The sequence below is a fragment of the Empidonax traillii genome, unplaced genomic scaffold (assembly GCF_003031625.1).
Source record: "Empidonax traillii isolate 1590-97213 ecotype Southwest subspecies unplaced genomic scaffold, ASM303162v1 scaffold633:size372093, whole genome shotgun sequence".
Classification (NCBI taxonomy): Eukaryota; Metazoa; Chordata; class Aves; order Passeriformes; family Tyrannidae; genus Empidonax; species Empidonax traillii.
Window position 1 is genome coordinate 22,385 of NW_020955826.1, and position 13,326 is coordinate 35,710.

The following is a 13,326-nucleotide window of genomic DNA, read 5'->3' on the forward strand; positions in this document are numbered from 1 at the left end:
TCAAACTCCTACCTGCAAAGCATTCAATCATATCATCCTTTGAAAAGAAAGCAAATGAATTACTGTGCTCACACTGCCATTCTGTGCTGCCCTGTAATACCTGTGAACAAGTCAATTCACCAAAACAAGACATTACTCTTTCTTTCTAACTGAATGCAACAGATTCTCCTTGGACTGGGAATTGCCCAGCTCTGCTGCACCGCTCCAAGTTCAAAATAAAAATAAACCAGGGTCAAACATGCAGAGAGTTAGAAAACCATCCTCAACCTGCAACCTCTTCCAAGACAGAAGCATCCTTCACATCTGATTTCTTCTCCCAGTGGCCTCCTCCCTGCACAATGTCCTCCACAAAGCAGGCTGTGACAGCAGAGTGATTCCCTGAGCTGTTATTCCCCAAACTTACCCCCTTCCTGCCCGGGCTGCCTCCAGCAGCTCTGGAGCATTCTCGAGGTGCTCTTTGCCTGCGCTCGCCTCGGAAGAAAAAACTTCTCCCTGCCAGCGCAATCTCTCATCTGCCTGAGAACACCATCCCTGGAACACAACAGCATACCTTGGAGCATTCCATGGAGTGGTTCTTCCTGACTAGCTGGCCTGGCAGCTGCTCCCTGTGCCAAGAGCTCCTGCCCCAGCCTCGAGAGGGAAAGGCTGAGCTGCAGCTTCGAAGAATCTCTTTATTCTCGGGGCAGACGCAGGAAGTTTGACTTTGTGAACACACAAAAGGTTTAGCTGGGTCTGCTCTGAAGTGCTCCAGTGCTAATCCTGCCCCACTGCATTGCTTGCTGCCATGGAAATGGTTAATTTATTTACCAGAAAGCCCAAATCAGCTGCAGGGTTTGTTGCTGTTGTTGTTGTTTTTGTGGGTTTCGTTTTGAGGGAGGGAAGGAGGGTTAGAAGCCCTAAAGGCTTTAGGGAGGCTGAGAGTGCATTCAGGTTAACTGCTGATCTTGCCAAGCCTTTATGCACATGAACATCCAGGTGAAGCACAAAGTAATTTTTTTTTTTTTGTATCTTCAGGTGTTGGGAACTTCACCAGAGAATGCTGGAATGGTTTGGCTTGGAAAGGACCTTAAAGATCATCTCATTCCAACCCCCCCTTCCATGGGCAGGGACACCTTCTACTTCAGTGCAACTGCAAAATAAGTTCTTGAAACTAATTCAGGACTAAATCTTCAATGTTCATTTAGTTACCCCTTCAGCACATGGCCTTTAAGCAGAATTTGGAGGAACTGCTGCCCTTCAGCAGCTCTTTCAGCCCTGACCAACTGCAAGACCAAACAGCTCCACTGAGTCCAACAAGCTGATCGTGTTTGTAAACACAGCAAGTGCTTCAGCATCTCCAGGAGCTGCTCTTGCTGTTTGCATTCTGCCTAGAATTTAAGAATATCCCATTGCACCTTATTTGTTTTAGGCTGCAGACCTCTGTGAACCACCAAAGATCTACAGTCTTGCTCTCTGACAATTCACAGAAATCTGTAATGGGCTTTCAGAGCTCACAGCAGCTCCAGAGACATTGTTTAAAGAATGCTGCCAGAATATTTGTTTTGATTCATTTTACACCCTTAAAAATTAAGTATTTTAAATCCAAGAAATGTATTGGCTTATAAACCTTTTATGGAACAATGTTTTATAAACATTTTATGGAAATGTCTTCAGAGATTTACAAGGATCTCTCCAAATGGAGAGGTATTTTTCAAGAAGTGAGGAATAACTCACAGAAAGACAGAAATAATGAAGAAGCCATAAATATATAGCAACTCAGCCTGCCTTTGCAATAGCATTAACTTTGATGAATTCCTGCGCTGCTCTCAGGTCTCAGACTATGCAATTACCCAGGAATTCCTTTATAATTCAGCTCTAGTGAAGTGCACAATTATTAGAAACCTAAGCTGAAGGTATTTTATTATAATATTCACACCTTTATAAATAGGTAGGCAGTTGCACATTGCTTTGATCTTCAAATGTGACCATTCTTGCTGTTGAAAGGAAAGGGCAGGAGCAGAATTTTCCTCTTTATTGGAGCAGTGTTGGAGAGTGACCCTGTAAGTGAGCTGGGCTCTTAGAGCAGAGATTCTACACAACAGGATGTTACTGATGAGTCAACAAGGTTGGAAAAGACCTCTGAGATCACCAAGTCCAACCTCTCACCCAACATCACCTTGTCTGCCAGACCAGGGCACTGAGTGCCACATCCAGTGCCCAAATCACACCTACCAGGGCAAAAAAAGCACGAAAAGGGGGAAGGAGAAGATGTAAATCAAGCCCTGAACCACAGTGGAGAGCCTGGAGAGAGATGCAAAGAGCTCCATGACGGTGGCAGTGCCCCACCTGCTCGTGTTGTCGTCGTCCTCGGAGTCGATGAAGCTGCTGGACTCCAGCTCGCTGCTCATCATGGTGGAGGAGCTGTCGTAGCCAGGGGGGTGCTCACGGTGCCTGTCCAGCTTTGGGTGCCCATTGATCCGAGGGGCTGCCAAAAAATCACACAGGGGGGGTTATCAGGCAGGGAAGCAGTGGCACTGCGAGCAGCTGCAGAGGATCCTCATGCCAAAACCATCCTGATCCCGTTCCACATCTGGAAAATCTACTGTCCTGCCCGCCTTTTCCCTCCCTTTTCCATCTGTCTGTGGCTCAGTTCGTGGACAAGTCACAAATGGATTGAGGCAGAAGGAGGAGGCATGAACAACTACTGTAAAGGTATCAGACATCAATAAGAAAGGCCACGAGAAGTTGATGTCAGTGGTAAGGGTTCAACTTCACATTTCCTGTTTGAATTAGATATTCTGTTACAGAAAAGCTCCTGTGCACTGCTCCAGTAGCTAAAAATTATTTTATCAGCCACCTAAACTTGAATTTTAGCTCTGTTTTGTGCACCCCAAACAGCACCAGGCAGCCTTGAACTCATGAGAAGGGTTTCCCGTGTCATTAAGTTGTGCATTCAAACAAATAAAAAGTTTTTCCTTATTTCTCCACCCAAACAAAATTCCCTTTTCCCAGATCTTCTAATTTTAGCCAGCACAGTTTGGGGGCTGGGAGGTCGGGAAACATAACTGGGTGAGCACTTTCACAAACCATGATTGTAAGGAGTTTATTCACAAAATACTCTCACCTACCTCCAAGTTTTAAGTAAGTCCCAACCAGAATCCTTCCCTGCTCTGGTTCAATGCCTGTCCCACTAATGACCAGGGACTTTCTGCCCTGCTGACCCCCTGCCCCTGTCTCTTCCTTGGAGGAATGACAAGAGTTCACTGGGCCCATCTGACAAAAGCCTTTGAGTGTCTCACAGAGATGACAATAAAGCATAGCCTGGGAGGGTAAAATATGTCCTCCTTGACTTTTATCAACAGCAGAGTAGGCCCTGCCTGAGGGACAGAAGCACATCAAAGACCAAATCAAAGCAGCCTCGAAAGCAGAAAGGGAAGAGCAGCATCTGCTCGAGGAAGGTGTAAAGAGGGTTCTGTGATACTGCAGAGAACAAGGGTGTCTCAGGGAGAAGGCACATCCAAGCTCCCAGTTAAGAGGAAAAACAACTGCCCTTCCAATCCCCTCCAGCGCAGGAAGTCTTTACTAGTTATTAACAGAAATATGTTCTCAGTTTCTCAATAAGGATTCATAACTCCTCTGGGTGCAGGGCTCTGTCCCTGCTATGCAGGTAGGGGAGAACGATGAGATTGTCCACTCCTGCTTTATGCTTGTACCCATGGCCAAGCTCTACCCCTGCATCCTGCTTTGCCTCCTGCTTGAAGTTCTTTGGAACCCTCAAACAGCCTCTAATCACTCCACCAAAGACAGGTTTCAAGTTCTCACTGCAACAGTTTTCCAGTTCCAGCCCTTCTTCAGACTCCTCGGCACCCCCCGTGGTAAAAAAATCCATATATTGCAGCAGTGAGTGGAAACACTCTGCAACAGCTCCTCTTCCCAAACATTTGGGGCTCTACAAGCCTGCCCACATGAAGAGCTTCTCAAGGCACAGGCCATTATGTGGCATTTTTCAGCCCGGCTGCACAACAGTTCAGTTCACCCCACGGCGAGCCGGGTGTTGAAACACCAGCGTCGACACTTGACATCTGCAGACTTGTCAGGGACCGAGCAGGAGCTCTAAAACATCCCTCAACGCCAAAGGAAACTTGTCCCTTAATTACCTCCCTAATTAGAGCTTCCCCAGGCCCCTTTCCCACTCGTCCTGAGCAGACTGACACCGGAGCTTTGTTCTCCCCAGCGAGGGGTCCCCAGAACATGTGCCAGGCAGACCTCCCACGTCTCTAATTAAGATCCTCACTCTACTCTCACTTAATAGGACTTTGTCAACTTTCCAAAGCAACCTTTTTTGTTGCTTGAAGAGATGAAGCAGAGCCCTGGTTTCTTTTCCAGATCAGCTTTCCTGAAAGATTTCCTCAGTTCGTATCTGCAGTGTCACAAAGCACACGGATGAACAGAAGAGGTTTATTGTGTTCCTCGAGCCACCTCGTTGTGGGCATCACTTGGAAATCAGAGAATATACAAGCACAGGAGAAGACACAAGCATTCATTGCCTCTGCACTTAAAAAGAGGAGCATCATTTAAGGGAAATGGGTGGAAGAGCTTACAAATGCCCCAAGCCTGGGTTGTTATCTGAGTGGATCCCTGGTCTAGCAAATCACAGCCCTTCCTGCTGCAAAATCCTTTTGCATTTTCCATGGGAAGAGGTGTGAAAAGGTTGTCAGATCACCAGGTGTGTCCACATCTTCCAGGGCCATCAATATTTATCATGGCCTCTCTCTCTCTCTGTGTGTGTGTCTGTAACTGCCCAGCAGCAATTCAGCAGAAATAGCTTTTCTGAGATGAGTAATCCTGCAACAACGAAGGAAAACATACAGGCTGGTTTGGTGAATAACCCACCCATGATACCACACTTTTAATTACCACCTGGTTAACTTCCCATCACCCAGGCTCCAAAGCAAACCCGAAAGCCTCTGCAAGAGCCCAGCTGCAGGTCAAGCCCAGACTGTCAGACTGAGAGCTGGCAGAGCTTTTCAATAAAATTAGGAAATAATTTTTGCAAATTACAACGGAAAGTAGGACAGAGAAGCTTCATTTTGCTTCCCTTCTCTTCCCAGCCCTAAGGTTTTCCCAGGTCAGAACACGATGCTCAGTTCTGCTGAGCCTCTCAGTTCCATGGTGTTCTGGGATCAGTGGACTCAGCCTCGATGTGTCTACACCTCCACAGCTCCAAAACAGCTCATCAGCACCTTCTCTCACTCCACCTGGCTGAAGTGGAGGCTGTAACACACTGCTCATGTTTTCCTGAGGAACAAGTGCTCCTCTCCCTTTGCAGAGTATCCAGGGAAATCCTCACTGCCAGGGCAGGTAATTCTTCTGTCCTTCACTTCACACCAACAGTGAGCTCGAACATCCACACTTCCCCCAACAGTTACAAACACTCTGTGGTCAGGTTATTGGGCAGGGCCCTCTCCGTGTCTCTGCAATAACACCTCTGGAACAAACCTCTGAGTAATGCAGGGCTCCAAGGAGATCCCTCGTCCTGCCCCTCCAAAACTACCAGAGCTGTAATTTTGGTATTATTCAAACGAGTCCCTGCAGGACCAGATCAAACACACTCACTGCATTCCCTTCTTTCTGCAGGGAAAGGAGGAATTACCACTGTTTCGTAATGAGCTGCCCCTGGAAGAGCTGTGATCCAGCTGTCACACCCTGCTGCTGCCCTTTCCCCATCCTTGTCCCCCTTTCCCCAGGGCTGTTCCCCCATTTTACATCCAGCTGCGCTCCACGAAGACTCAAGAAAAGAACAATCCCTGTTATGTAAAGGCCTTAAAATCCTCTCCAGAATTGGGGTATTTCCCTTCTTTTAGTATTTTCAAGTGGCCACTCAGGACACAGTGCTCAACTGTGCACTTTAGGGATGCTTTCCACTGAAAACAACACACTGGTGTGTTATTGTATGTATTGTATGTCATTAGTGTCAAATAAAATATTGTTATGACCACAGAAACACGATGGAAATTAAACAAGATATTTTGAAGATACAGCAGTTACCACTGTTTTGTGCATGTTAACCAAAGTCACCTGCTTCAGGTAGAAGAAGGTTCAAGTATTCCAGATTCTGGACCATTTTAAACTCAATGGGTGGCACCTATTAATTCTTAATTAAGCCTGGAAATTCTTGTCTGGCAACGAATGAAAAAAACCAAGCTTACTTTGATGTACAGACTAGAGGCAAGAGATGGAGTTCTGCAGTTTATTTGTGTACTTTGGGTGTATTTAGATATTTAAAAAAAGATCTCCAGGACCAATGTTACATCAGCATAAAACACCACGGCTGATCTGAGCCTTGAGAAACCAACAGTTAGTCCTCTCCAAGCCACTCATCTCCTAATGCTACAGAAAGCTCTGAATGTTGTAAAAAATAATCTCTCTGCCACTTTACTGTAGGTTGTCCAGACCTCTCAGAAAACGCTGAGCTTCAAAGAGTTTCAGAGCAATTATCAAATTATTCCATTAAAATAATCACGGTCCCTGAGAGCACACAGGAACGCAGACACAAGTCTCCTGGGCAGCATTCAAGGCAAAAGCAACTGCTGCTCTGAAAGACTGTCAGGAAAATTGTTCTTTCTGAATCAAAAAAAAGGAAGGGAGGGGGGTGGAATAGAGCCAGGACTCACCATCCTCGTGCCCTTCCCTGTTCCTCCGCCGGTGCCTGTCCCGCCGGTGGCTGATGACTGACTCTGTCCCTGTGTCATTGTCCAGGCCATCCCTGCTGCTGGCAGCGTTGGGGCTGTCACAGAACAGAGAGGAACAAACACCAAAGTCATCCCTTTATTCTTCTGTTTCAGCAAAAACAGCTGGTTTGGAAGCCAGAAAACCGTTCTGCACCACCCAGCCTGGCTCTGCCCACCCCAAAACCACCCTGGGGGGTGAAAACAACAGTTCTACATCCATGCCCCCTGGGACACACCGTGCTGCTTTCAAACAGTGCAAATGTTATTCCAACAGAGGAAGGGTTATTTTTCAAACGCCCTGGGACACGCAGCGCTGTCTGCACGAGCATCTGCTCATCTCCATGACGTGGGAGAAGCTGCCCCAAGACTCCTGCCTGACATTTCCACAGGAGAGAGAGCTCCCAGCCAAAGGGCAGAAGCTACTACAGCTCACTGGCCACTTTTAACAGAGAGCACTGACCTCGAAGGTTGAAGTCCTGCAAGTCACAGCAGAGCTGAAAATAACTGTGTAGAAGCACAGAATGCTCTGTGCTAAAAAGCTCATCCCATTCCAACCCCCTGCCATGGGCTGGGAGACCTTCCACTAGCCCAGGTTGCTCCAAGCCCTGCCCAACCTGGCCTTGGACACTTCCAGGGATGGGGCAGCCACAGCTTCTCTGGGAATTCCAAAGCATGGGAGTCACTAATGTATCACTCCTAAAATTCCCTGAGGATGGAGAAAACCGCCCTGAGCGTTTTACACAGGGAATTCAGCTCCCAGCAATCCAACCAGCCGGCCCCTGGACCCAGAACTGGTGGTGTGTAAGCACGACTGTGGAATGTTATATTTAAGAGGCCTTTGTGCCTCCTGCACACCCACACGCTTTCTGGGCAAGAAGGAAATAAATGTGCTGGCATGCCCACCACAAGAAGTTAGGAAATCGAGGTTGTCATTGGAGAAAACCTTTGCCTGCACATCTGAAGCCCTGCCAAAATGCCAGGCTTTGCTTCAGTGCTTGTCACACGTTATGTTCACACTTTTGGTCGGGCTGAAAAGGGGGGAGAGGGGGTGGCAGATCCCTCAGGTCACCCTTGCGAGGCTCTTGGACATCCCAGCAGCACCATCTGCTGACTCCACTCGTAATTCCCACTCCCGAATCGCCTCCTGGGCTAAACCCGCCCACAAAAGGTGGTTTATTCCCTAACAAAGGGTGCAAAAGGAACTCACAGCTGGGGCTTCTTCCATAAATAAGGCCCCAATCAACAGTGAAGGAGGAAGGCAGGAGATGACACATCTCAGGCAGCTCAAATAGCTCAGGGATTTAGGAATCAAGGAGGTAAACCGCACTCAGTGCAGAATCACCACAGCAAAATCCCAAGAAACATCATTTCCCAAAATTTCTGGAGGACAACAGTCAGGATTCAGGTTCTGGTAGCCAGGCTTTACAATTAAAAGACTTGAGCAGCTCAACTTAAGTTTATCCAAGAGAAACAAACAATTTCAAACCCAAGAGGACTCTTTGTCACTTGGAATCTTTAAACCTGGAGTGGGTGTGTTTTAAAATTAAATTCTAACAGTGAAACAGAATTTAAGGCCTCATGCAGAATAACTGAGATACTCTGCCCCAAGTTATGGACATAAACTTAGGCCATTATTTCATAAAACACAACAGCAAAAACCACTGTAAGACGTTGAGATGTTCAACTGTGAAGAGAAGAACCTAAAAAGGCATTTAAGGCAGAACAAGTTTTAGCCCATAAGATCTCCCCACAAGCCAGATTCTCTAATGCAGTTTAAGAAAGGAAACAAGAAAGAAAAAAAAAGGGGCGGGGAGAGAGTGTCTGACTTCCAGGGTGGTTTTGTTTGTTTTGTTTTGTTTTGTTTTTTTTAAATAAAGGTTGATCTCAGAGCTATTCCATGCAGGTTTGGGTCAGAAAGACAAAGAACTGGTTCTGTTTTCTGGTCACATGCACTGGCAGAGGCCTCTCCCAGGCAACTCACGAACACAGGAGGGCAGCACAGCCCTTGCAAGACACGCTGTCAGGTATTTCCCAGGATTTCTCGTCCCCTCTAGAAGGCTTTTATCTGTAAAAACACTCACACACAACACTAAGGGCTCTCCCAGGCAATAGTGACCCCAGGTATCAGTGGAAACAACCAGGCAAATCAAGGCCACGTTTCCTTCTCCAAACACAGGCTGAGATTTCATGGTTAGAACCAGCTTTAAATCCTGCCTAAATTCCAGGGCCCTCCCTGAAAATGAAGGTATTTTCAGGATACCCATTGGCTGGGCACAGGGAACAGGAAATAACAAAGCTCCCATTAAACCAGATGATTCCCAGTCTGGCCACACACAGAGCTCTGGCAGCCTCTGGATGGACCATGGAGGAGGCATTATTCCTCATGGAAATTTTTTCCCCCTGATAGCAGCGTTCTGCTGGCTCTGCACACTCCATAATTACACACAACACCCTAATAAGTTGTCATCCATCCGCCACAGAAAGCGCTTTGGGCTCCCTCGCTGCTTAACTCTTCCACAATGGCTTTGAAAATGAGGTATTCTGGATATTTATTTCCATTTCCCTTTCAATTCCTCAATTTGTTATTTTTTACAGCAACAACAACTGCAGCAGCAGGAGAAACAAACAGGCAGGAATTGCAATTTAATAAATAAATGAGGCAATTCGCCCTTACTGGAAGGATGGAGGGCGGGAGTCTCCGATGCCTCCTGTCCTCTCGAGGGGTGGTGGAAGGTCTGTGTGGCTCTCAGTGCACTGGGAACCCGTGTCAGAGTGAGAACTTTCAGCCAGGACCAGCTGTCAAGAGGGGAAAAAAAAAAAAAAAAAGAGAATTACCCACATTTCTCCACTCTGACATAGAGAGAAAATTCACAGCCTGGTCTGGCCCGATCCCAAATCTTCAAGTTGCCTGAATTAAAACCCAAATCCACCCAACCTCAACAGCCATTTACACTTTAGGGGAGGACCAGATTCCTGATGTTCATTCTGCTCATCTCTTGCGCTTGTTTTATCTCTCAGTGTTCCCTTAAGGCAGAGCTGCAGGTAGGAAAAGGCTTTTTCCAGCCGTGCCATAAAACCAGGATGTGCAGTGAGCACCGTTCTGTAATTCCTGAGGACCTGAAAACCTGGACAAAATGGGGAGCTGTCACCTTCAAAACTCCTCTGACACTGGCACTGGCATTCCTGGAAGCTGGAGGGGCTGGAAGGGAAGGCTGCAGATCACCCAACACACACACACACACACAGAATCCACATGGAAATTGGGAATTTGAAGACACGCTGCAACAATCCATCTCCTCATTCCAAACACCACATGTCTACACATGTCAGCCTGGTGAGCTTGGGAATTATTATATATTCCAGTCCTGTCACGAGGCAGGATGTAAATTCTGCACGGCACAACTGATGCCATCAACATCCTCAATCATTAACAGGGATGCTCGTGGATAATGGATCACAGGCACGGCCATGGCACACGAGGGGTTCACTACACTCAGGCTTGTTCCCAATAAATCCAGGGCATCCATCTCCACTCAGCACTCCCTGTGTGACATCTTTCATAGCAGATAGACAAGAGAAAGAAGAATTTGAGTCTCTTCCTCTCCCCACCCTCCTGGTTTGTAGCTCATTTTAATACACTGATTGACAGAGGGTCTTAGATTTGACTAAGATCTGATTCTACCCACTTATCTACTGGCTAGGACCTACTTTTCTGTGTTTAAAAAAGAAACAGTATTTTAAAAAGGCAGAGATGCTTTGTGTTCAAGAATCCTTTTGTGCACCCAGTGGAAACTGGTTTTCCACATTACTTTTGTTTTCAAATCTTACTAGTGCTGGAAAAGAGCTGAAATGCGCAGTCAGGAACCAAAGGGAGCAGGTCCCCCCTCTGCCAATGACTCAGGGAATATTTTATCCCGAAATCAGCGGTCTTGCCTCAATTTTCTAACCTAGAAAGGCAGGATACCACCAGTATTGCACAAGCGAGATGAAAGCAATCAACCTGCCTAAATGCAACCTGAACCCCAGGGGGGAAGAACCATCCACTGCAGAAAAACAAACATGCTCTGATCCAAGACTCCTTTTAATTTAACTCTGCAAACAGAACATGGTGATTCCCAATTAGCAGTCCCAGTTCTAATTCGGCTTCACCTGCTGGATTAAGTGGTTATATTTTATTTAAAAGCCTAAAAAAGGGGGAGAAAGAGATCCCAGTTGTCTGCTGTTCAAGCAGGAAGGCAGATGACCAACCCAAGTACAATGAAAAGAGAATTCCACGAGCTGAAGGGCCGAGTTCTCATTTTAGGTGACTTCACAAAGAACATTCTCCCCTTGAACTGGGAGAATTTTGCATTTCCTATGCAAAAGGTGCATTTCCACAGCCCATTGACCACTTTCTGGCCACGATTCACATAAATCAGACTTGAACTACAGGCCTGGAGGTGACCAGGGTTATATCCTGTCACCAGTCCCCTGAGCCCCCAAATCACTTGGCCAAGTCTCCTTAAACAATACAATTATAAGGTCTTTAATTAATTAAGTGCTCAATTAATGATATATTTAATACCTTTCACTGAGAGGCAACAGGGCCTCAGCTCTTCCCTTTATTTTTAGCTGTGCAAGAACTGGAGTATAAGAGGCTCCAACAATAAGTGGTTAATTTATTGAGGACTAATTCTAATCTAATGATCAGATGGATGCTGGCTCTTAAAGAAAGGGATGGAGAAGGACCAGGATAGGAGGGGACTGGCATTCCAGATGCAGTGCATTATTCCTAAGAGCATAAACCATAAATATGAGAAGGGAAACACACACAGGCTGTCAAAAAGGAACTGCCTGGAGACAAAACAGTTCTCCAGCACCACATGGAGTCAGCTGCATTATTCAAACTCTTATCACCAAAGCAAGAGCAACAGAGGAAACACTGAAGGGAAAAACAACACAAGCTTTTCCTAATAACTTGATAATTAAGGCTTCTTTCTTTCAGGTGGGGGAGTTAAAGGGAGATGTTTAGAAAGTGTGTTGGCATTATGGAGATGCAAGGATGGCTCTGAGCATGGCTCATCCCCTGAGGAATCTCCCTGCCGGTGCTTTCACTGACAAAAATCAAACCAGGGGATAAAAAGAGGAAAAAAGAAAGAGGGAAAAAAAAAAAAAAAAAAAAAAAAAAAAAAAAAAAAAAAAAAAAGATGAAACTGGGTGTAAAGGAGATCTACACCCTCCACACTCTGGATTGTAGCAAGCTCTGCAAACAAGTAGTTGGTATGAGGTTTTGGGGGCATAACAGGTTCCTCCTTTGGGCCTTTCTGCTGATGACAAGCCCTGACTCCAAGACAAATCCTTTCCATATTTCTGGGCATTTGCTCTTGAGACTTTCTCTGCTCCTGGGGGAAGAAGCCCTGGCAATGCAGGACCCCAGGCAAGGGAAACCCAGCTGATGGAGGCTGTGGGTCACCCTGGGAGCGCTGCTGAGCAGGGGCAAAATCCACCCCAGCGAAGCAACTCCTTGGGAATGTTTCCCCTGGGCTGTGATTTCCTGAAGGATGAGGCACTGGGTACCCACTTCTTACCTGCAGTGGGATTAAGAGTCACAAACACCTTCAGACATTGCCATTACCATTACAAAGGGAAAAGGGCTGCAGAAATTCCCCACACTGATCTTTAAACTGCCTTCAGGACTTAAATCACCTTGAACTTGAATCAGTCCAGTACCAGACAGAGTGAACTCGAGATACATCTGAACTCAAGAAAACACACTGGCAGCATCCCCTGTTTCTGAGCAGCTTGTTAATCCCAGATAAACATCTTTCACGTTTCAAGCAGCAAATCACAAGCACAACAGCCACGATAATGGGGTGGCCGGTGCAGATATTCCCATGTTCACCTTCCCAAAACAAGATCCAAGTTGTGCTGGCTGTGCTTGCTGGTTGCAGGCACTTCCACACAAAGCACACTTGAATTCACAGACACATCCTTTGGGGTGAGATTTTGCCCCTGAGGAATAATAATAATGATAATAAATAAATAAACCCGGGAAGGAGTGTAACAGTTTAAACAGGTTGCCTAAGGTGATCTTACTCTTATGGTAAGCAGGACCTGGGAGCTCCTGCAAGAGGACCCGAGTTCAGAGGTTTAAGCAAGAGATCTTGAAGCAATTAAGTTGTTAAAACAAGACACAGACTGTCCACATCTGTGTCTGGCTACAAGTGGGGCAGTTGCCCTTCATCAGAGCTTTCCTTCCTGACTTACAGATCCCTGTGTTCAAGAGCACTGAATATAAATGGATGGCTGCAGACCAAATTAAATAAATAAATAAAAAAACCAAAACACCCCAAAAGAGCATCAGAACAACATTTGTTGTGCTAGAAAAGAAAATCTGCAGCAGAAGATGGCCCATGCAGCAAGACTGTTCTGCTTACATTGCCTGGTTTATTCTTCCCATAAGTCCAAGGGATCAGAAAGGTGGTGGAACAGGTAACTCCATGGAATCCTGGGCTCAGCTGGAGCTTTGTGGTGGGCAGCAGCCCTGCCTCTCTCAGGGCAAATGCCTTCAGTTTGGTGAGGATTCATCAGCGACTGCAGAAGAGGAAGAATTCTGGGGGCTGGGCACTCGGACACG

The 13,326-nt window shown here is 46.4% G+C and overlaps 1 protein-coding gene across 2 annotated transcripts in view; it reads right to left on the reverse strand.

Annotated features, from left to right (window-relative positions):
- Positions 1 to 13,326, reverse strand: part of DVL1 (dishevelled segment polarity protein 1) — a 63,817-nt gene that overhangs the window by 17,354 nt on the left and 33,137 nt on the right. For both annotated transcript variants that reach the window (XM_027898983.1, XM_027898984.1), the window contains exons 3-5: positions 9,385 to 9,506; positions 6,654 to 6,766; positions 2,326 to 2,464 (exon numbers count right to left, since the gene is read on the reverse strand). In XM_027898983.1, coding sequence (XP_027754784.1) covers positions 2,326 to 2,464; positions 6,654 to 6,766; positions 9,385 to 9,506 — 374 coding nt within the window. The remainder of the gene's footprint in view (positions 1 to 2,325; positions 2,465 to 6,653; positions 6,767 to 9,384; positions 9,507 to 13,326) is intronic.